At 46.8% G+C, this 25,330-nt stretch overlaps 1 protein-coding gene across 1 annotated transcript in view; it reads right to left on the bottom strand.

Annotated features, from left to right (window-relative positions):
* LOC119454044 (uncharacterized) overlaps positions 1–25,330 on the bottom strand; it is a 91,829-nt gene that overhangs the window by 40,694 nt on the left and 25,805 nt on the right. The window contains exon 2 of the mRNA XM_049667646.1: positions 7,604–7,949. Coding sequence (XP_049523603.1) covers positions 7,604–7,949 — 346 coding nt within the window. The remainder of the gene's footprint in view (positions 1–7,603; positions 7,950–25,330) is intronic.

Below are 25,330 nucleotides of genomic sequence, written 5' to 3'. Positions count from 1 at the left end.
AATGTCATGTTGAAGAAAAAAAAACAACAAAAAAAACACGCTTTATGACTGCTTCCTTGTTTGCGAAAATTACTTAACGTCTTTCACTGCACAGATGAATTTAGACACACCAGAGATTGTCTGTATAATATTCGGAGAACACCTTGCTTTCTTAACAACTTGTTGTTTTTGAATATGAAAACTACCATGTACCGTCTCTGTACAAAAAAAAAAAAAAAGTAACACGTTTTTTTCTGTTAGACTTTATTTTCATTCATACATTTCTGATCGGGTCGCTTGTAGAAGGCCGATGGGCATTAGTCGAAAAAAAAAAGAGTTACGGCTATAGATCCTCAACATTCTGAGTGTATAAAATTTACAGAAAAAGAGAAAATGTCTACGTACTTCCTGTATCTGCAAATTTCCAAATTTCCTGATTTCATCACACCACCCAATTCCTTGCCGAAATGAGGAAACTTGCAGGCATAAGTTGGAAGTCAGCCCTGGTGTAAGACAGGGGTAATAGGAGATAACAACATAAATATCCTGATGATTAATGAATTTCTGTGTACTGTCGAAATAAGTTTCCTGCAGCAGCAGCAAAGAACTCGGAATCGGGCTAGCATTTATTTGTCCGCCAGTACGTTACGCCGTAGTATCCCCAGGCCGTCTTCTCATCGTCACCATATGGCGAAGGAAGAACAAATTGCTCACCATCACCGGCGATAGAACTCATGGCCCTGCGACAATGGGCGATGTCGAAAACACGGCGTCCATGACGTACTTCCGGCTCCCGCAATTGCTTCCGGCGCGCGTATAGTCAGCAAAAGCATAGCCTTTGAGATCCTTTCCCTGTACAAGGCCGCTAGCGCTCCTGGGGCGATGGATTTGAACACTACCTATGCACAGTTGGGAGCCGGGCTCGCTAACCATATCATTTCCGGCAAGATTCGCTACAGATAACCCTGACGCTAGCGACTAAGGGTCGCTGAACAGCCAGGATGCAAGGAATGATAATGAATGCATCGATTCAAGTGGACTTCGTCTTTCTGGCTTCAAACTACTTTATCGCTTTGCGAATTGATCATTTTCAAGATACCATTGCTTTGTATAGCGTGTGAGCTTGGGCGAGTTGGTAGTTTACAGTAAGCTCGCCAACTTCATAATATTTCATGCCAAGCTTGCGTAGTGAAACTTGCGCGTGTCCTTGACCTTATCGAACAAAAAACTCTGGTACCTTGCGCATGCGGGGCCTTGACCGTGTTGACGACAACATTATCTGTTGCGTCTGCATATTACCTTGATCTTCATATTTTATATATTCTGTTAGCCATTTTCATTGCCTACGTACCGTTTGTAACGCCGCCCTTTTGCAACTTTAATATTGCTTTATAAGAGCAGCAATTCGCAACGAATTTGCGTGTTTGCAGAGTCTATCGCCTTCTGCGTTTAGAAAAATAGCATCGCCTCGAAAGTTGGGCCAATAAAGGCAAGGTAAAAAGAAAGCCGCAAGAACGTCTGAAGTCACAAGCACGAAGACTAGATGAATCCGTGCACTAATCATCATTCCCATATCATAGCCGAACGATCGCGGTGCCAGAGCTATCTCTCTAGTGTGATTTTAGTGGGGCACTACATGTCACCAACCACGGGACCCCAGCGCAACGTTCGCGCCTGGTAATTTGTTGCGGGGTGTATGTGCGCCACAATACAGACTCCGAGAGTCATGGCGCCTGTGCACACATCTCGGAGGCCACTGCTGAAAAACTACTTCCTCGCTGCCATCGTCTCCACTTTTGTTGTTGCGCTATAAATCGCCATGTTGGGTCCACGACACCGCTCTTCCAGCCTGCTTCTTTCTCGTGTCTCCACAAAGGTCCTTGGTTTCGCTCCCGGGTTTCGGCACCATTTTGTGGTGACCCGCTATAAGGAGAACGCAGCGGTCGACGGACAGACATGGCGGTGTCGTGGGACAACAGAAGTGATGACGATTACAGCGGGCTAGCGAGGAAGAAGTTTGAACAGCCACAGCAAGGCAGTGTCATAGCACGAAAATTGATATTAACGATTAGTATTCATTTAATATATGGAGGTCAACAAAGAAACTGGAGAACAAGTTAAGGACCACGTAAAGGTCGATGGAACGAAAAATGTTAGACCTAACGTTAAGTGACGGGAAGAGAGCGGTGTGGATCAGAGACCAAACGGGGATAGCCGATATTCTTATTGACATTGATAGGGAAAAAATGGATCTGGGCAAGCCATGTAATGCGTAGGATGGATAACCGGTGGACCATTAGAGTTACAGAATGGATACTAAGAGAAGGGAAACGGAGTCGAGGACGGCAGAAAATTAATGGGGTGATGAAGTTAGGAAATTTGCAGGCGCAATTTGGAATCGGCGAGCGCAAGACAGGAGTAATTGGAGACCGCAGGGAGAGGCCTTCGTCCTGCAGTGGACATAAATATAGGCTAATGATGATTCATCTAATATATCATTCTTAAATTAAAAAAAGAACTCCTGTTTAAATATTATTCCCTTTTATACCTACTGCCGCCCGATTCATGGCCGATCCCCCGTAGTGGGTTAAGTGTCATACATATAGGCACAAAACTAAACTAAACAGTAGCCGATGAACACGATTTCATGCCGCATTGGAAAGAATAAGTCGGTCTTGAGAAGCTGTGTCCGCTTGTGACAGCTCGTTGCTGTCGCAGTTAAATGATTTTCAGATCTGGAGGGATCACTGAAGTCTATTTCCTTTTTATTTTCCCGCGAGGCTTTGCCGGAAGATCCAATATACGCCTGCCCTGAATGCAGGTCTGGAGATTCCGAACTGGCGCGCTCTTTATTGCGAGGGCAATGTTTATTCCGTGCCGTCGGCGGCCGGCATCGCATCGGCGGAAGCGAAGCGGAACGCGAGCACGAATTGCTGCACTTGGGAATTGCGTTCAGAAAAAAAGTAAAGAAAAAAGAAGCAAGGAGAAATGTGTGCCGACGTTCATCTTGATGGGGCGGCGGTGTTGCGTGCACTGGCAGTTCTTTCTTTGAGAAGTGAGAGGCTGTAGTAAATATATACGATGATGCAATAGGACCGATTTCACCGAGGGTTAATTTCGCATCAGGTCGTCGCCACTGTGGTCTCAAAAGTTGTCGGTAGCTGTGTAGCCTTCTTTCTTTTATCCTCTATTGCGGCAGTTTGATTGACAGGTATACGGTGAAAAACTTGTATGTTTGTCCAGTGACAAAATTTTCACTCATCCCATACCTCGCTAGTCGCACATCAAAAAAAAAACAAATCAGCTTCCAGGACCTTGCTACATTGCGCCGGAGGTGATAGTGCAAGCGTATCGCTCATTTACCGGGTTAATTGTTGCTTCTGGTGCGTCTTTTTATAAACGTTATATAACGTTTTATAAACGCTGAACACCATTCACAGCGCACGTTACATATAGTTAATAATGAAGCCATCATATCAGTGTTTTATCAGGGTAGCTGTTTCTGTTTACTCCGCTTTCTGACGGTGACGTCATATGTGGGACAGCCGGTGCGTCCTATGAAAACCAAGTCAAAAAAAGAAAACAGCTTACTCGCGTACTACAGTCTTTCTGCTTGACGTCATGGGTCAATGCATGCAAGCCTTCTGTTATACGGAAGGGGTTGATTTGGCGCGCTGTAATAACCTTTCGACGATTGAAACAGCTGCCAAAAGTAGGTACTAAAGACGGGAGTGCGGACTGTTCGCTTTCCTTATTAAGATTAGAAAGAGCGCGGTAAAGCAAGAAATACCGGCGATGACATCACTTGTGACGAGCTGTCAGCAGCCTTATTATCGAGAAATATGGAAAGGAAAGACCTTTGTTGAAAACGGAACTTTCCTTACCGTCATTCGAAAAAAAAAACTTGCTCATCTCTGGCACACGTCGTCTGGTCCGTCAGCAAGTCGCTGACGAAACGAGCCGAACAGACAAGCGGAAACGAAACAAACGCAAGAACAGACGAAGAACGTCTGCTAAACCGCCTCGAGGCTTCCTGTGCGCACAGCAGCAACCTTGACCGCGCCGATAGAAGGTGGGCATACTTGTGCGAGAAGAGCGTGCCAGCTCTCTTAAACACAGGGAAGGCAGGGTCAGGGCGGCGGCGGCGAGTGAGGACTTGGAACTGAACAGGGGGGGTGCGCCGGCAGTCAGACGGATTTTGCCAGCAGACGACGCGCTCAAAGCAGACGTGCCGTATGGCAGACGACGCGAAGTGCGGCCCACTCGGAGCAGACGACGGGATGATCGCCGACTCCCGCGCCCTCTGTCCGAGGTGCCGGTGACGGCGCTAACGAGTCGATGCCCAACCATGGAGGAATGTTTTGCCATGTTTTTAATTTCCTTCCTCCATGGGCCCAAGCTCGTGGAGCGAAAACGCGACGAACTTTCGGCGGCCGGAAACGGCCGCCCGCCCAAGGAGAACCTCCTTGCGCCGCCGCCCGACGTCCGAAGAGTGGCAGTTCGCCGCCGATCTACTCCCTCTATTTTTTTTTACAGCCGAGCTGTTATACGCTAGTTTCAAGCGGATCGCTGCGTGCGTAGACCGGGAACGTAGACTAAAATGCCGTAGCCTTGATACAAAGGAAAAGCATATCGGCGGTGTGCCCCAGCTGCGTTTAATAGATGGCTTGTACTGACGTCATTGTAGCCGCCATGTTGGTGCACCGACACGATGATAAGCTGGGTCCGTAACGTCACGTGAAAGCTTTCAATAAGATGGATTGGACAGAAGTGCTCGTAGTCGCCATGTTGGTGCCCCAAAACGGTGATAAGGTGGGTGCGTGACGTCACGTGAAAGCTATAAATAGCAAATGGGTGTGTCTCTTTGGCTGGTGACGTCACGCACTGCGTAGGCACGTTATCTCAGTTGCGGTCGTGTAATGGGTAGGCCGCGTATTGTGCGGACCGAGGAAGAACAGCACGCCTACGAAGAACGACGGCGTGAGCAGAAGCGGGAATGGCCTCGCGGGAGGAACCAAGCGAATTCGTTCCGAGCGCTCGGCTTCGAACAAAACCGACCGTAATACGCACCTCAAAGAGTATACCACCTACAGCATATAGCGCTCGAAAGCCACCAGTGGAATGTTTCTTTCGTATTCCATTCTATACTGTTGATTGATGTGTATAGGATTCAGTGGTGTGAAAGGGCTGGTCTGGCCATTGAGTGCCAAACAAGTGGTCATGAGTTGTCAATGAAGAAATGAATTGCTGTTAGAGGCCTGAATTTATATGTAATAAAATGAAGACAAAGGCTTGTGAGGTGTGCTATGAACTTAAAACGTATGCTTCGAAATATTATATATATATATATATATATATATATATATATATATATATATATATATATAAACGTGTCAGTGCCAGTAGCACAACCACCTCACCAGAACCTCTCTTTAGTGTCACAGAGTAGATAACACAGCGTGCGTATTTACAAGCATTGAACAATCCCGCAGTATTCCTACACAACTGTCCTACTTTCTGCACAGCTGTGTTGAAGGAAACAAGGCTAAATATGCCAAATGTGTACGGCCTCACGCTGCTAGGACAACTAGACATACCTATAGAGGGTGCACTTGCTCATATCTTCGCGAGAGCGAATGTACATCAGTGCAGCTTTTTTTTAAGGCGAGAGCCTCAGATCTCTTACGGTTCAAGGTCGCGTTGTGAGGTACAGAAAGTCACGTGACCCAAGGAAGGCCAGAAGCGAATCAAATCATGTCCAGCCATGTATAAGAGATGATTAATGATTAGCAAAGTTAATTAATGATTTATTAGTGATTGGATTAAGGTGGATTAGGGTGGACTAAGGTCGATTGAGGATCAAAGCGGATTAAGGTGTATTAAGGAGGATTAGGGTAGATTAAGGTCGATTAAGGTGGATTTGGGTGGATTAAGGGGAATAATAGAAAGCCTTTACAAGGCTTTCGCCTTCGCGTCTCTCAGGCGATAGCTAAGGACACCTGGATTTTCTTTTCCGTGAGACCATGTCATACTGGAACGCTCTGCCATCCAGTGTTTTTGACGCAAATGACTTCGCACGCGAGAAAGAGCGTTACCTTTATCGTGATTGTAAATGATATCGTATGTTTTGCGTGCTATCCTCTGCATCCTCGTTTTCATTTTTTCTCATTTTGTTGCTTGCCTGGCTTTTACTTCCATGGCCCTGGAAACACTTCAATGGCATATCGATGGCCATGCAAGTATTTCCTTTTCGCGTCATCATCATCTTTTAAACTTGGTGTCTTCCTCGCTTTCTCCCTCTCTTTGGTTCCCATATATATACACGTATATATAGTTAAAGATAAGAGTTCCTGGCAACTGCATAGCAGTATTTAAAGGAGTCCACGTTGCAAAACACAACAAATTTATTTTAGATGACTTTATCAAGAATTCTTTAACATGCGTAACGAGCCGCTGTTTTATACATTTCGGCTAAAGTCTTGGTGTAACATTGCGCAATTCAGACGAATATATATCCCATCCTGCATAGACCACCCAGTGGTCCGCAGTATGATCAGACAAATAATCGATAAAATACTGCACACTTTATTTTCCATTAGCCGAGTGGTTTCCTTTTTCTTTTGTACTAGATTAACACTTGGCTGTTGTCCATGTTGTCCATGGCATCGTGTATGTATACATTTATGTTTGCACGCGAGATTTGGTGCTCCTGAAACCGTTAAAAACTGTTTCTGTGCCGTTTTTTATTACTGACATCCCCTTGTATAAATCTGAGTGCCGTATGGAATATTTACGATGGTTTCGGGACCTCTGTCAGGCTTTTTCTGCCTTTAGTCCCAACTTCTACTCGGTTTGACAAGGAAGTAATATAACCCGCATATGCCTCATGTCATATAGCAAGGCGTGGTACACACCGCATATACATACAAGCCCCATGATGCATAGTTGTCGTCTTGTACTTCATATTGTTGCACAAATACGTATATTTACAAATATTTACAGCCGAGTAGCACAGGCGTTGCAGCAACCAGCCAAGATGGCGAGGAGCAACCTCTACCTCCTCTTCTTCAGTTCCGGCCTAATGCTGACCTGATGATGATGATGATATCCTCAGCACATGGCTCGTACCCACTCCGGTGGATTGAACCTGTGCTTAGGTGCCGATCTCGGTCTTCTTCTTCTGTCTCGCGGCAATATCATTTCTTCCGAATTGCAATATCTTGTAATCTAATATCCGAGATCACTAGTTTTATACTTACCTCTATCTTGCTGTTATGTGTTTTATTGTTATCCTACTTTGCATATACTTTTGTATTTGACCCCCCCCCCCCCTCTTACACGATGTATCTGTTGAGGCCTGTAAAGCATATGTAAATAAAACAAATATAGCATATAGCAACCTAAATATATACGAAACCTCACGGCGACGCCGACGCTGACGCCTTACACAATGCATCTGTTGTGGTATTCATCTGTAAGGCATACGTTAATAAAATAAATACATAGCAGACATATACCCAAATATATACGGAACCTCACGGCGACGCCGACGGCAAAAATTCGCTCGGAGTGTCCATACAATCGCCGTCGCAGTAAAAAAACAGATGAAACGAAGTGCACTCACGTCCAGCGGTCTCGCGTTGGACATGAACTCGATGGGTATCTTGAAGAGGGGCGACAGCACGGCCGCCTGCGCCTGCTGCTGCGCGGGCGTCTTGTTGCGCACGAACGTGCTGACGTAGTAGATGGGAGAGTCGCGCATCGAGTTGCGCATCGAGGCTCGCATCGACGCTCGCTTCCACAGGGAGCGCAGGAAGGAGGATGCCACCAGGGCTCCCGCGCCGCCGCCTCCGCCCGAACCGGCGCCGCTGCTCCCTCTGCCGGTGAGGAAGCCCGAGGCACCGTGGGCGCACAGGACTAGCAGGAGCGCGAGGAACAGGCCCAGGGACCACAGCTGTGAGGGCTTGCACCTGCAACGAACGAACGAAAGGTCGGGAGGAACTTTAGGGGGGAGTACGACGTGGACCTCGGTTATACGCCGTAAGCTCCGGTAAATACATTGAAGAAACCGATCGATTAACACTTTGGGACTTGTTTCACAGCGCAGCTGTCCATCGCTAGGGTTCTATGCATCTTTTCGTGTCCGTCAACAGATCTGCGTGTGCAAAAAACTCAGCCCCCGAATTTGATGCAAGATCGCTTCAATCTGTGCAGAAGCTTATACGCCTCATCACTTGGATATGCATTTTCAGTAGATTATAGTTATCAATAGGCACCGTTTTCAAAAGCAGTAGACTCTCAAGTTGACAATAAGGGTTTCTCAAAGATTTGCCGCTGCGCGACCCGCGTCGGCCATGTGTACGCTCGCACGCCTTCTCTTTGTCGTCGTTCCAAGCGCTTGCGTGCCTAGTTTCCTTCCACTGTCCCGGCTTGGTGGTCGCGTCGCGGGCGTCTAGTTTCTTACGGCTCCCCGAGGTGGCGGTAGTCTTCCACGCGAATTTATGCCGCCGATCAAGACCGCCGATCAAAATAAAAGTGCGTGTGTCTTTCTTCGAGATGACCGCCGTCACCGCTCAAGAGAAATAAAGGTTGCTCATACCTTTGATCTAAATTATGTGTTGCCTATATGTCGTATGCTAAACTGCTTCGCTGGTAATACACCTTCAGAGCAATGGAATGTCGCGTGATTTTTTACTACTTGCGCTTGGGTGCCTACATATGATGAAAACATAATCTTCAACCTTAGCAATGTTACAAATCTCTCTAATAATCTCTTTAACGTATACTCTTCTTTAAAGAAAAGCATTTTCTCGATTTTGGTTTCGGCGAGAATCTTTCTGCCTATGTGCGGTGAAAAACTGTCAGCACCAGCACTGCGCGAACACTCAGATGGCAGAGTGCATGCCAGCTCCTGGTAGCACGTGCCTGAGCACGTGGCTGGTCAATACAGTACACATACTTAAGGAACTTCATTTCGCTAAAACAAATAAAAGATGAGTACGCAATACAGTGACACGTGTAACACGACCAGGGCAGGAAACACACAAACATGAACGCGATTTTAGAAAACACGTAGGCCATCTGAACCAACAAAGTCAGTTATACAAGAGACGTGAAAGCCGTATGAACTTCTATGCCTTTTGTTTTCAAGAAGATTGTATAAAAATTATTTAGGAGGCAATACAGCGAGTATAGTCAAGCATTCATTGCATCATCATCATCATCATCATCATCATCATCATCATCATCATCATCATCATCATCCTATATTTTATGTCCACTGCAGGACGAAGGCCTCTCCCTGCGATTTCCAATTACCCCTGTCTTGCGAGCGTATTCCAACTTGCGCCTGCAAATTTCCTAACTTCATCATCCCATCTGGTTTTCTGCCGACCTCGACTGCGCTTCCCTTCTCTTGGTATCCATTCTGTAACCCTAATGGTCCACCGGTTATCCATCCTACGCATTACATGGCCTGCCCAGCTCCATTTCTTCCGCTTAATGTCAACTAGAATATCGGCTATCCCCGTTTGTTCTCTGATCCACACCCGCTCTCTTCCTGTCTCTTAACGTTAGTCCTAAGATTTTTCGTTCCATCGCTCTTTGTGCGGTCCTTAACTTGTTCTCGAGCTTCTTTGTTAACCTCCAAGTTCCTGCCCCATATGTTAGCACCGGTAGAATGCAATGATTGTACACTTTTCTTTTCAACGACAGTGGTAAGCTCCCAGGATTTGGTAATGCCTGCCGTATGCACTCCAACCCAATTTTATTCTTCTGTAAATTTCTTTCTCGTGATCAGGGTCCCCTGTGAGTAATTGACCTAGATAAACGTACTCCTTTACAGACTCTAGAGGCTGACTGGCGATCCTGAATTCTTGTTCCCTTGCCAGGCTTTTGAACATTATCTTTGTCTTCTGCATATTCATCTTCAACCCAATTCTTACACTTTCTCGATTAAGGTCCTCAATTCGCAATTCATTGCATCACCCGCGCACAAATTGAAAACGGTAAATATGTATGGATATATATATATATATATATATATATATATATATATATATATATATATATATTGTGAGTACAACAACGAAGCAGAGTGTATAAGGTGACGAGTCTATGCGCTTCATGTAGACATCTCTAGGCTTCATAGCGAAACACAGGGAAACCTCGGTATAACGAAAACGGACAGAATTATCAAATACAACGAAGTAGTAGCTCTAAGCTGTTTCTCTCCGATATCAGCGAGTCACGTAAATATACTTACAGCAAATATCCGCTATGAATAAAGTAATTTTTGTGCAGGATGCGACTTCGTTATAACGAGGTTCGATTTCATCTATAAACTTTCGATAGACAGTCCAAAGGAAAGTTTTGCGAAGGTGACACGGGAGCACAGATCGAGCTCACGCGGACGTTTCGCTTCTTCGCATAAGCTATGCGCGTAACGAGCGTAAGCTGCATCGGCGGCCAAGCGTGAACGCACCGGACCCGTACGTCATCCCTCTCGCCTTATATGGCACTGCGAAGCGTATAACACAGGCACCCGTGCCACTCGAAGTTCCAGTCGGTGTCCCCTGTGCAGGGGCTATTGCTCGGTGGTACGGCAGAACAACGTTGGCGCCGGGCGGTCCTCACGCGATCGGCAGATCCCGAGGCTGAACTCGGGCGTTGGGGCCATCCTTCTGAGGGCCGGAAACGACGAATACGAAAGTGTCGGTGGGTTCACGTGACCCTTGCGCACGATTCTCGCGTCGGAAATGATGGAGTAGTTCATTTTCGTTCCTTCTCTTCTTCTCTGAGGTGCGGAGGGGGGGGGGGGGGCATTTATACTGTAAACTCCCAAAAAAGCCACCTCGTTGCCCCGCATACGCTCAACTACTCATGTCACTCTCACTGGTCCTGCGTTTTTCTCCACTCACTTTGCTGTAGCGACGACTCTAAAAGGCAGCGAAGGTCTGCTGTGAGGAGAGCGCGGCAGTGTGCAACTTTGAACCTTTACACGTTGAAACGTGATGTGCATTTTGGGCCCCTTGTAGTAATGAACTTATACGGTCTATGGGAGTCAATACTACGCACTTCATAAGAAACAACTGGGGTGCTGTTCTGAATGTTGTCAGATTTCACCGTACTGCCGCATTCGACGCTATCCTGTCAGCTGTCAGCGCTTGTCTTTGTTTTTTTTTTTTCCCCGTGTGAGTCGTCTCTTTTTGTTGTTGTTGGCGCCTATTTTACTCGCCCGCCGTGGTCAGCTGTGATTTGCGCACAGCGCGGTTACGCCATCTCTGATTGGCTCAAAGCGCCAGCATGGTGGAATTCGACAACATGATAGAATTTGACCAATGCCCATAATAGTACCCCGGCTAGTACGCCTCGTAAATATTTTTTGCTACTATAAGGTCCATACATACTATACCTATACTATATATAAAGCCTATATGTACTTAAGGAACATTCTGCCGTGCATGTTTACACTTTTTTTTTTTACTTAAGAAGGATTATTGCGAACAGTTCTTAACCAGTATACGAACCTTCTTTCATGCATGTTGATCATTTTCGTTGGTAACAAATGCACGAGGACATTGGGATGACGTGGAGCGTATGACGCCGACTGTATAACGTCAACCGGATGGCGAAGCTGGAATGACGACGATGGCATGACGATCGTATCAGATTGGATATAGATAGATAGATAGATAGATAGATAGATAGATAGATAGATAGACAGACAGACAGACAAATAGATAGATAGATAGATAGATAGATGGATAGATAGATAGATGAAATAAAGATAGATAGAAAATAGACAAACAGACGTACATACAGATATATAGTTAATAGATAGGTAGATAGATAGATAGCTAGATAGATAGATAGATAGATAGATAGATAGATAGATAGATAGATAGATAGATAGATAGATAGATAGATAGATACAAACTAAAAACGACTGATTACATTAAACCGACTTAGTGTTGAGCAGGCTGCTAACGCGCTGGTCGGTGCGGTGTGCAAGTGCAATGTCTGCGCGCTGCAAAGTGTAGTCAGTGTGAGTTGTTAGGTTCAGTGCACGGAACGTGGTTCCTAACCTGTTCGTAGACTCGTTGTCCGGGTCTACGACCGCGCCGGTGGGTCCCAAGCGAGTGAGCGTGAAAACAGTGACGCCCTCTAGAGGGAAGATAAAAAGAGGTGTCGCGGTTCTCGGAAAAACCTGATGTCTCTGTTTCAGAGCTCTTTTTCTACGAAAGTGAGTGACTGCCACGGCTGAATGGCTACCGGCAACGCGAGGAAAAAGAAAACGAAAGAACGGGAGCGAAGCCTTATGCGTAAGGTGGAAGCAGACGACAGGACATCCGTTGAACACAATGGACATTCGAAAAGGAACAGCGAGAGACAGTCAAACGTACAGCGGAAGCTGCAGAACGAAAAAAGAAAAAAAAATGCGACTAAATGATTCACTTTCTCCGCTTTCGGAGCTCGTCCACGCAAACAACCCATCTCAGGTTTTCCTCTGCCTCCTTCTTTCTGGCGCGAAAGTTGTTATTAAACGGCCTCCGACGGCCAATGCCGCTGCAGTCGTCTGTTTTCGAGCGGTTGACGTACGGGACCCCGCCCAGACGAAGCGGCGCTTGTCGTCTGCTTCTATACGCCTCACGTGACACGCTTGGCTCTCCGAGCAGACGTGCGTAAGCGTTTCTGCCAAGCGTTAAATGCCGTACGAACTTATTTTTCTGTTTTCTTCTTCTTTTCTTTTGGAGACGTCGAGAAGCATTTAAAGAAGTGTCTACGCCGGTGCTGTTTAGTATGGAAGGAGGATACCAAGCCGGTGACATCGCGACAGGTGGGGGGGGGGCACTCACGTTCGTCACGCCATGGTTTCCGTGGTTACGAGCAAAAGGGTTAAAGAGAAATGGAGCGTAGGTAGGATGAATAAAGAAATGGCGGGAAGGCGGAGGGACAAAATGGGAGGCGGTGTGTGGGTGTTTCGCGGAGTCTCTAAAACGTAGACGGCTGCTTTCTGGGAAAAAACTCGTCTGCTACTTACCGACGACTTCGTTTTGAAAGAAGTCGTCTGCTACTTGCGATGGCGACGAACCGCTAGGGGACGCACCGAACCGTGAAATGACCGTCACGCGCTTCTGTCATTGCGGTCAAGGCACATCTGTCGCCGAAGTTAGAGATCGAGCTATTCTGTTTTTTCTTTTTCGTTATCCAGAACAAAAAGAGAGAAATGAAAGAAGCAAAGTCTGGTTGAGAGGAGATGCTCTGGTAGCGGTTCGTAGGTGGCGTAGCTATCAAATTGTTATAGCTGCGTGAAGTTGTGCGAAACAGTGTCTTGACTGTGAAATGAGCGTTGTCTTTAGATCAATTTTGGATATTGTAAACTGAAAGTAATAACCGCGTATTATCTGTGTATTACACAGCAATGTGGCAGGTCTAAAACTTTTTTATTTTATTAAGCTGTATTAATATAAATTAATCCATCATTTTCGTTCACTCCGAAAAGAAAAAAAGAAGACGTTGAAATTGTGGTGTTTACTTACTAGAAGAATGTGACCTATATACGCAGACGATATAAATTCATATACAAGAGCAGATCATAAAAAAAAGCCTATAGGGCAAATAGAAATCTCAGCCAACTTTCTTACTGGTTACTTAGGAACAAACAATTCCAAACTTATCCAAAAGCAATTTTGTTATATTTCCTGCCCCAATCAGTGAGTGTGGAGAATTGCCTTTTAATAGAGTAGTCCTCCAAAAGGGTAACCAGACTATATTTTTAGTTATACTACTACAAATGCTAGAATTAGCTATAGACCAACATCTTGTACATGGCACTATTACGTACATGAAGCAATGAGGAAATACCAAAAAATACCCGAATGTTTTATGAACTTCCGCACCTATTGCCGCTACAGACGCTTCTTCTAACATTTTACCGCAGTTGTACAAAATCACACGTCTCATATTGTATTTCAGATTGTAGACTATCGTATCCAACAACTCTAAGGCTAATATCCAAGCTGCTTAGAATTACCGCACTTCTACGAATAATTAGTTTTTGCTAAACGAACTGGATCCGTATCATGTTGCCTATCCCTCGCACACCTTATCAATGCGTAATCACATTCGTTTACGCGTCGCAGTTCTTACTTTCGAATTTCTGAGAAGCGTTATACGTAGTCCTTCTATAGCATTAGTACATATCTACACGTGCCACAGCACTACAAGATTCTCGTCATTTGAGTTGTTAGCCGTTTCTCGTGCGCGTACAATTTTTGGGGCGTCCTCATCCACGAATACCAGCTAATCTCCGGATTGCCATCTGTCATCTGTCTTGTCCACATTTCCTTTCTTTTAACGCAGCGCGCCCGCTACAACCAGGCCACGAACGGCATGCGTGTTATCAGCGTGATGTAGCATTCTTGACAGGAAAGCAGCGAGCGCAGAGTTTTCAAGGAAGGAAACGCAATGGCAGTGTAGATGACAGTTATCGGTGTGGGACAAGATAAGACCCCAAAGAGTGCGAGTATTTTTTTTTTTGAGAGCGAATGTTGTATTTCAGTTTCGTATTGAAGCAGCAATACGCGTGAATTTTTCTCTCTGGTGACAGTGTGTTACGCCGTGCTTCTTTCTTTGTTGTGCGACATTTGTGCCCGGGTGACACAGTAGTGTTACGCCGTGCTTCTTTCTTTGTTGTGCGACATTTTGTGCCCTTAGTATTGGTTGTGTTTATATCATCTAATGGTGTGTTTCTTTTGAACCTGTGATGACCGATGACATTTATATGGATGTTTTTTTGTTTTTGTGCGGAAATGAGTAAGCGACATCCATCTATTTGTGCCAATATCTTAATTATTCGTGTCAATTACAAAAAAAAACGCGCAGCAACGTGAGATTCAAAACCTCAAAACAAAACACAAAAATACTCGTCCAGGTATCGAGTCTGTACGGCGCTTCTTCAGTCTAGCTAGGACGTCTGTTCCCACTTCGATCTCTGACTTATACATACACGCGTTTGTACGCACACAAACGGATGCGCATGCCTAAACAGAGACGGCACTGACCGTTCCTCTCCGCGGACCTCTTTCTCTTCTGACCACAGGCTAATCTAGATCCCGAATCGCGCCCTTCCTTGTGGGTTGTAAAAGAGACGCCAACACCCTTCCCAGGCGACTAAGTTGGCAATGAAACGCCGACCGGCAGACGAAACCGCGTCGCCTCGGCGGTGCTCTTTAGGCTGCCACCCCCGGGGTCGTAAAAAGCAGGGACGTTTCGGCTTATCGCTCTCCTCTCTCACTACGCGGCGCCACGATCTCGACACCGGCCGACTCCTCGGACGTTCTTCCCTCTCCCGCTACGAGGCGCGCTCTGCGTCGCAGAAGTTTCCGTTTACCAACCTCTTTAGTTTTGCAGAAGTTTCTCAGCCCCCTTCGCTCTCGCCTTCCTCCGCTGACTCGTCCTAACGTAGTTGTAGTGGAAGTGGCGTGGTTTAAACGGGGTGCTATCGGCACTGTCCTCGTCTCCGAAGGCATGCCGGTATATATGGCTCGCCGTTGGCACGAGATCGTGCACGTTTGGGTACGCGAACGGGTGCCGTAACTTTCGCTTTGCGGGAGCGAGGTTGTTAGGGCCGTGAAACAGACACGCGCTTGCTGAAGACCTTTTGCGGCGAAGCTGTTAGGCTCTGGTTGGTCGGGATTTCTCGTGGGATCGTTTCGTGCTAAAACAGTGCCGCCACCTAGCAGCAGCGGCCAGTCGGACAGACGTGAAACGGCAGCTGGAAAAGGGGCTTTCTCTTCGAGTTTTCCCGTAACAGAATTATGTTTTCTCGTGTGTTCGAAGTACAATCCGAAGCTATCATGTCTGCAGCTTGCGTCGTACAATTACGAAGTCTCTGACGCAATTTACTTTGAAAAAATTGAATTAGTTCGATAAGACACTTGCGCTTGGCGGAGGGCCTAGAAGAACGAGGATGCATGCTGCACTTCTGCACACGTGCGTACGGGCGTGACGTAACGTCGCTCGTGGTGGTGGTGCTTGTCTATAGTGTCGTCTAACGCTGCCAACTGCTTCGCTGTACATCAACTTTCGCAAGGTGGAATGGAGGCGGATTTTATTTTTTCTCTCAATGGTAATGCGATAGCGTTCTCTGACAACTTCGATCGTGTCGCTTCAGGCTTTCGCGATTAAACGGTGGCCATCGGAATGCATTCTCGGAAAATAGAACAGTTGCACTTCTGAATCGATTAAATCTAGTATAAGAATCATGAACGTAAACGGGCACAGACGCAGACAACTTCGATCGTGTCGACTTCAGGCGTTTCGCGAGTTGAAACGGGTGGCCTCGGTAATGCATTCTCGGAAAATAGAATCAGTTGCACTTCTGAATCGTAGTAAATCATAGTAGAATCATGAACGTAACGGAAGGACGCAACTTTTAAGGTGTCGCCGAGGTGTAGTGTAAGATCTCTGGGAATTTTCGTGAAAATGGGCCCTATTTTTTGTGCAGGTGAGGGTTTATCATGATATTTAACGTCAATAAAGTAAGCCACAAGGTTTTTGCTAGGTAGTCTGCAAAAGTTGTATAACCGGGATCTCAGATAATTATTGAGGGATCGTCAGCGGTAATACCTTTGCGTTAGCTTTTTCTTGCAGAAAGTTAGAAACGAATTGTTTATTTATTTATTATCTATTTACACTCTATGCAATTGCCACAGAGCATTGTGTAGGGGGGAGGAGAGGGTAGCACAGAACATAACGTAGCACAAGTGCAAATAATGAACATCGTCTTTGTTCAAGATACGAAAAGATAGCCAAATTATGTAAAATTATACAATATATACATAAATTACATAAAATACGTTTTAAACAATAAATATACATCGAGAGAAACAACCGCTGTCGACATTACCGCAGGGGAGAGAAGAAAAGATGATTATAAGTTATGGTAGCAATATCGCCTAAAAGCCGGTTCTTTTCCCGTTTTGTTCTGAAGAAAAACGATATTGTTGCTTTTCCTCAAGGCAGAGTGCCAAGCTGGTGGTGGCGTAACCATTGTCTCGTGTACTTCTGTTTTAAAAACAACGCATCTGGGCACTTTATATACCTGTTTTGAGATACAAAATGCAGATCCGGCTCCCATGTTGAAACCGCGAGCAACAAGACAAGTGCCGGGATGCGCATCGTCTTCATTTGAATAACGACAGGCGCCAATGTTAGCTTGGCAAATGCGCGACCCGGCGATGCGCACTTGCAAATTGGGAAAGAGCTGCTCCTGAAAACGAGGTTGCCGGTTCGATTCAAGATCGTGGCGGCCGTGTTGCGAATTCCCGATAGCAATCGAATGCAAAAAAAGAGAGAAAGAAACTAAAATGTACTTGGGATTTATAGACTTTCGTTAAAGGAACACAGATTCTCATGAAAATTAATCCCGAGCGTTCACTGCACCCTCATAAATTTGTGTGTAGACATTTCATTGATTGTCTATAAACTTCTTGTAGACAGCATCGCCTCTTTCTTGACTTCTTTTTTGGCTGTTCAAAGTCTGTACTGTATATTGTATATAGACAAAATTCGACAATAATGAATCCTACTTCCTTTGTCTATTATGGTTCATAGACCACATTATTATGCTGCACAATACGCTACACAGTGTCATGTGCGCCGATCTTGACGTTCTTTTTCGCGGTGCTGGTACTTGCATTTTCCCAGCTGAGCTAAGTTCAAAACTATGCGATCGGCTTTCTCAAGCACGGTTTACAGCCTAAAGTCGAATCTTTATCCTGCACGACCTTTCTTTGCGAGGCAAATCATCCACGCCAATCAACAAGTGCTATTGGAAATCGTAGGATGTCGTTAGTTCAGCCCTGGTGTGTCAGACGTTCTCGAATTCTTTATTTTTTACATTTTTTTTGTCTGGAAGGAAGAAGAGACAGGAACAGACGACATCAATTCTATATAACTTGCTCGAGGAGTACAGACTGCTTTTTCAAGCGCGACAGTGCAGGTTTTCTGCCGGCCCTCCCGAAACCGTCTGGAAATGCCCGTGGTGCAGAAGCAGACGACACTGCAGAGACTTAGCCCTATTTAAAGCAGACGCGTTATGCTTTTCTGCCCGACAGACGGCGTTCCAGCGAATGTTTGCTGCCTCCAGCGGTGTTGTATGATAGAGAAACGCAAAAAATGTGCAACATGAAATATTGAAATATTCGCTCTGCGCTAACGTCCGGCCAAACGTTGTCATAACCCCCACCCCCCTTCAGTTCCCCACAAGTGGCCGATAGCATCCATGTGCGTAAACGCACGCCGATACCGGCGTGACATCTCGGCTCCAGGTGCTAAGCGTGCACGTTATTATTAATATCGCCCCGGCGACGCCATAACTTAGAAAACGATCCGGATCGGCCGCTGGCATCCACCGGAGAGCATTGGTCGACGTGCATCGATAACGAGGTCCCCTTTTCCGCGTGTAATCGCCTGGCAACACATAAATCCACCAATCGCGAGACGGCAGTTGGAACGACGCCAGGCGCGTGGGCGCCTTGCGGGACAAGACTATAGCCAAGACGAGACAAGACGAGCATCATAAGCGTGCAGACGTCCACCATTTCCATCGGTGTGCTTGGGCGCAGAATCGGAGGCGTAGGAGAACGCGACCGCGGAGAATGTACATAAGTCTGGGGACGGGCTCGTGAATTTCAAAAGCCTGGGCCGCCGTGGAAGTATAGAAAGGAATTTCAGTGAAAGCATTCGGAAAGGTTTCGGTTCTAAAGAGAGAAAAAAAAAAAAAAACGAGAAAGAGGAGTGAGCGAATGCAGAGACAAGGCATCAAGAAGCGCTACCCTTGGTGGGACTATAAGCCGCCACCTTTTTCTTAACTTCTTTCCTTTCCCGCAAAGAAACGTCTTGAGATTAGGGGCGAGAACAAGATCTATCGGCGGTACTCAATCACGCCTGGTATTGCTAAGTCGACGTCCTCCTCTTTGGAATTGCAAAGCGTCGCGCAGGCGTCGCATAGGGGGGCCTCCGTATCGGGGGCATCGCAGGCGGTCCCTCGCCAGGGGAAGGACTCTCGTAGACGACCTTGAGAAAATATCTTCCGAGAGACGACCACGACGCCGGATCTGGTCTTTCCACTCAAATGCGTCCGCTTTGCCTACACCGCAGAAGTGGTTCGTCGCTCGGGGAACCACCATGGTTTATGGTGTTTGTCGACGCTTAATATAGCCAGCTATAACCTCTTGGGTGTGATCCGGAATGGACGTGGCAGCGTGTGGTCAAGGCCAATCTCTGTAGGCCATGACCCTCCGCGGTCCCTGTTTAGAGCGAGCACCGGCTTACGACTTTAGCCTGGATTCCCGACTTTTGTTCCGTGTGGTTGGAGCGAGGCGGAGTCGTGCGATGCCTTAACGTGGTCTAGAGAGCGCGGTGATCAAGCTTGACACTTAAGATTTGAGCAGGGCCGTCGATGGTATGGCCGGGATTCTTGAGGCGCTCGGAGCTGACCGGCTTAGTCTGATTTGTGTTCTCTCATATTCAGCCGACGAAGCATTTGTTGCTATCCAGGGATTACGAGGACTCAACCTATTCACAGTGTCAATCAAGAGATGGAGGGAGAGAGAAAAAAATTGGACCATTCGTGCACACGCGTGAATAAGTTTGCTTAAGGTGATCGATTTCGCGCAGGGCAGTTTGGTCAGGGTGTAAGACCATTGTTTAGGTTCATCCAGACGTCTGCTAATGCGCTGCCGAAGCTCGCTTTTGATCTGTTTCCTTGAGCACCGCGTGAATGTCTGCCGCCGTTTCGGACACTGCAGCAACATATGTGGTTCACATTGTCAAGGGTTCGAAGAAGTGTCCTCTGGTCACTGGCTTCACGGTCAAAGGCGATAACTGCAGTCACTGACCGTTTCAAAAGTTGGCGAGCTTGAAAGATCGACGTTTCCGAATCCTGACGACTTCATCGTCCACCGTCGTGTGAACAATGCCTACAGGAACAGGGAACAGTGAATATCGCCCATGTGGAAAGTACACGAAAATTGTCGGCACGAAACACGCAAGGATTTGAAAAACGCCAACGATTCACTCTTCTCCCCGAACAAACTGGTCAGCAGGTCCTTCCAGACGAGTGTCAACTTTTCGGTTGGTGAGTGGGGGAAATAGACAGTCAAAGTCACACACTGCGATCACAGCGATCAAGTTTCACTCTATGTGCTTAGAGCAATCTTGTAGGCACCGTATGTTCCCAGCGTTTCTTCGTTTGTTCCGAAATCCAGGACTGTTAGTGGACTTTGGCCCAGGAATGTTAGTGGGTGTACGAAGTCAACCGCGGAGGACCTAGTGAGCAAATATGGCTGATCGAGCCAGCAGCGTCACGTGGGGCATGGTGTTGAGAGCCCGAGGACCCTGTGAACTGCACAATGCGCTCTGGCCCCGCGCCTACAGCGTATGCATACCATCCCTCGTGGCCGTGTCCAGATACAATGTGCGTACGAGAGAGTGTACACTCAGAGGTTCGGGATACGGACAGACTATAGCCTGAAGACTACGCGTGGTTGGACAATCAGTTCTACGAGGCACTCCAGTTTTCTGCACGAAGCAAAGTTGCAAGCGCATGTTTTACGACTTTTTAATACGCCGTTCGGCAATCCACGCGCTAATGAAGAAGGCGCGGTGCGCGCCTCTGAAGTCTCAAGAACCGACTTGTTTGGCACGGCTTCTTTCCTCTCTTTGCCCACAACGGTGCGTTTCCTGCGTTTTATGACACTCGCAATTTCTTACGAGCTTCGAGATGTTAACGACAGGTTGTGGAATAAGATACGAACTTCCGGCCGATGGTAGCCGATGAGCTCTAGGATGTTAAACATGTGAATGACACGAATGATTGATTGAATAGATCTAACGTCCCAAAACAACACAATGACTAGGGGAATCACTGTAGGGGAGGGCTTTGGACTAGTTGTGACCATGTTTGATACGCTTCGCAATTGCTTCAGTTTTCTTTATTGTTCTCCTACTTATATTATAAACAAGAGATCCCAGCACAGTGTTACACTAAATAAGGGACACCTTCCTGTGTTTTTGTACTCCATCTGTAGTATACTTTACAAGACCATTATCAATAAACTGGAACTCAAACGTGGGGTTCTTCAACGTGCATCCAAAGCTTTAAGTTGGGCCGCCAGCGTTTTTGCATTCCGCACCCATTGGAATACGAACGCCGCGGCCGGGAATGAAACCACTGACCTCGCACTCAACAGGTGAACGCCATAGCAATTGAGTCACCACGGCAAAACGTCCTGTCTCTGGGGCCCTCATGCAAATTCACGAGTGTTACGCGCTGACTTCAACTGTCACGAAGAGAACCATGAACGTTGAGACAGCTGGGACGCGGTTCTCGGCGTTACAATCGCGTGTCTTGTCCCAGCAACATCGTCAATTATAGTTAAATTTCTTCATTGGCTTTTATGATTGCGCTGTTTGGAAGAGATGCTCCGATAGTGACACTGTGAAAAGCGCCGCGTATTGGGTGCACGGTCTATCCACCGCGTTTCGAATGTACATAATTTGTGGTGCGTCGCAGGGACCATTCTATGGGCGGAATGTCGCCCGCTTGAAGTGTATAACAGACAGTAACCGGTACCCCGGTGGATGCGTATGCAGTCTTCATCAAAAGTTTCGATGACATCACGGACGTGAACGTCCCTTCATCAGGACGCGTCAGTGGCGTCCTTGTACATCTTTTGTTGTTCTGTAGTCGCAGTGGTCAAAATTTCATCCTTCACAGAAACACAAGACTTGAGACAAAGAGAGTGTTCCACGAGTGCCGCAAGAACCACGGCACAAGGCACGGCGAGACATGTTGTCACTGGCGAGGCGGCTTGGAAACCTTTGACAAAGACCAAAGCGTCCTCAAATTCTGTGGCGAAATGCATTGATGCCCCAGTTTACTATCACCAGCACTGAGAAAGAAAAATGAAGTGCTGATTAACGTTAACTCTGCGAATTTTGCCACAGAACGTGGGGACGTGTTTCTCGAAACCGGGGCTATAGAATGACCGCTAAATATACGATAATTCTTTACCGATCGGCTGCAATTGCACAGTAGGAACATGTGAATTAAAATGTTCATGTACACAAAGTAATTGACATCTGCTAGCCAAATCGCAATTGCACATAGTGTCCACGCCTAATCAAGCAATCCAGCTGTTATGCGCAGAATAACGCTAATTGCCATAGGCGATGCCTAAGTGCCTGCTTTCACCCCCCCAAAAAAGAAAAAAAGAACACATGGCGTATTCGCTAGGCCAGCCGGCTTCTTCTTTGTCGGCTTCTTTAAAGAAGGACTCCATATAATAGGCGTTTCCTGGTTGCGACTGAATTTTGAACACACGGCCCGCGCATGCCAAGACTAGTTTAATGAGGGCGGCTTCGGCGACTGACGGCGCAATTTGCCTAAGTAAGACTTTCGAAAAGTAATGGTCGACTGTAAGTTGCATGGCGCACCGTACTTTGTCAGGGAGGAGCGACCTCAGCAAAATCCTTTTCTTTTCCCTTCAACTTACTTGCAAGTCTTTCGCAACTGTTCGCACCTTGAGAAATATTTCTTTCTTTCTTTTTTCTTCAGTTGACACTTGCACTTCCGACGGAGGCAGATTCATAGCCAGATCCACTCAAGTATTTATTCAGTCTTTTCAGCCTTCCACCCGGAAGCGACGTTGGGTACTCTATTTCCAGATACCACCGTGAGCCACGGTTAAAAGCAAAACTGTTATCGAAAACACATTTGCAAACTGTGGACAGAAAAATTTGTTTTCGAGCAAACTGCGTACATAGCTCTTGACTTCAACGATACAGCGAGATAAGCAGCGGCAACTGAATACATATGCCGCCAAGAGCAAGGCGCTCGGAGATTGCGAAATAGGTCGAGATGCGATTGGAGGAAGCGATTGCGTAAAGGCGCAGTCACGTGCGGTTTTTACAACCGCGCCGAACGCGAGCTGGCTAATCTCGTGTACTTGTGTCGGCGTTTCCTTGGAGTCTATCTAGCTGGCGCCGAACTCAAAAAGACAGCCGCCGCGATTCTGCGACCCCGGCCTTGCACTAAAAAGGGGCAGCGTTCCGAAAGCTGCGACCCCGTGGGAAGCGGACGACGCCGGCAGTGCTACAGAAAACACCACCAAGCGTCGGATATACCATTGCACTGCGAAGAATCCACCGTTATACTGCCGGAAGTGTCACAGAAAGTAGAGTCGAGTTTGGGCGGGTGTTTCACTTTGTTTGCGTTGCTTTCTAAGGCCATTGCTGATCACGGTATGTTCAAAGTTACGTCGCGATAATCTGCAGCGTCGTCTGCTTGCTTCTCCCGAAAAGCAGACAACGCGATCCACGAACAGGCGGTCTATAAAGAGTGCCTGCCAGACAACAAGCAGCAACTGGCCAGCAAGTATACCCACTTTCGAACTTCAAAGCTCCTACTCGCCAAGGCACTCCGATATTAAGCTGCATGATTTTACAATGTCGTCTGCTTACTGTTCTCAAACAGCAGATGACTTGACACACACAACAGTGGGCAGGGGCTACAGAAAGTAGTGTCTATATAGTATCGACCACTATCGCATTATTTATTCGTCGCTGCTCGAAACGCCCCTCTCGTGATAACACTGTACCACTAGGCTACACTGTTTTACAGTGCCGTCTGCTTTTGCTTTGGGGCTCCTCAGTGTCGTCTGCTTACTGCTCCCGAAGCGCAGGTTATGTCAACAGCAAACGAAACAGTCAACAGGCGCGACAAAAATAGAGCCCTGTTTTGACAGCCCCTACATTTCCATAATCGTTAATGCTCGAAGCGCCCTCTTATCAAGCCAGTCTTCCACTATATTTGCCGTTTCTTTCTGCACCACCTGTTCTTGTTTTGCAGCATTACAGTGTCGTCTGCTTGCCCTTCTTTAGTTGCAGACGATGCGATCGCGTAGGCGTATGCCGCAGTCAAATGCGGTGCAGCCGCATATACTCGCTACTTTGATTTGATTACACTAGCTGTAGCTTCCGCCAGGCTGCGCGGTACTAGTGAGAAAGGGCGTGCACTTGCAGGACCTGCCTATACGTGCAATGGACAGAGCACCACTGCTGTGCTCTTCGGCGGAAGAGATAGTACTGAGCAACCGAAGAACGTCCAGAGCACCCGCGAAACGAAGCTCTGCAGGTGAGGTTTTAAAGCCGATTTCCTCCTGGCGCATTTACTCGGCGGTTACATCGCACAACTTAGCATTCTCGTGGCTGTGATAACAGCGGGATGTGATAAGGATTTCTCGAGCGTTCGTGAGACGGCGCGCCATTTGATCACGTGTCGGCGACCGCCTTGTATCAAGCTCACCCATGCCGCTCGGACGTAAATCAAATTTTGTTTCTCTTGATGTTCGTTTGAGGTGTCCGGTGTCGGTCGATCGGCGAAGGAGAGCTTACGAACACAGCCCGCCCGAGTGCAATCTACGGGACCGCAGATAAGAATATGTTGGAACCCATCTTTCCTTCTTCCTCGAACAAAATCCTGCGTATACTTGTAGAGAAGCTTGTGTATGTTGCGCCGCTCCCGATTGCAACCGACCTGTGACTTTTACGTGACGTTAGAAGTACTAACTCTTGTGTTTCATGCCCTGCAAGTGTCGATTACAGACGGGTGTACGCTTTATAGTAACCGCTGTTTTATCACGCCGGTTACCATGGCTAACCGCGTAGTCCTATGTAGGTCAGGGTGCGTGTGCTCCGTTATCTATAGTACCAAGAGATCTCCGATCATACATTATCGGCCGCAACGTTGTGCCTAGCGTTTTCCTCTACACCTCTCGTTGAGTGGGCCTCGGCTTACTTTTCTTGTAACCTTCTCGTCTCTGAGCTTAAGCTTAGCGCTGACAGAACGCAGATGTTTTATACTATATATTCCGCCATATTGCATTCCGAAACTATACTTGTCCGTGCATAAATCGATACAACAAACCGTTTATGCATGCACTAAACACGACTTTGTGTCAGGCGCAAACACACTACCCAACTTCAAGTATTCAAGCCAACGTAGCTTAAAAATATCTGCAACTTCATATTGAAAATGTGTTTGCTATGACACGTGAGGTAGACATCTATTGATACAGGAAGCTGTTCTCCGGACCTTCTGTTTGGAAACTCAGCTTTTTCAAGTTCTGGGATACTGGTTAAGTGTTTCCTTTAACAGTAAGCAATACTTTACATCAAGAGATGCGATCATCTAAACCCAATACCACCTATAAGAGCTATTGTCCGGGTTCAGTGAGCGACTGAACCCGGACTATACTAAAGAGTTGTCTAAAGTGTATCT

This window comes from Dermacentor silvarum, chromosome 5 (assembly GCF_013339745.2).
Source record: "Dermacentor silvarum isolate Dsil-2018 chromosome 5, BIME_Dsil_1.4, whole genome shotgun sequence".
Taxonomy (NCBI): Eukaryota; Metazoa; Arthropoda; class Arachnida; order Ixodida; family Ixodidae; genus Dermacentor; species Dermacentor silvarum.
The sequence above is the reverse complement of the archived record's forward strand: the minus strand, read 5'-3'. Positions and strand labels throughout refer to the sequence as shown.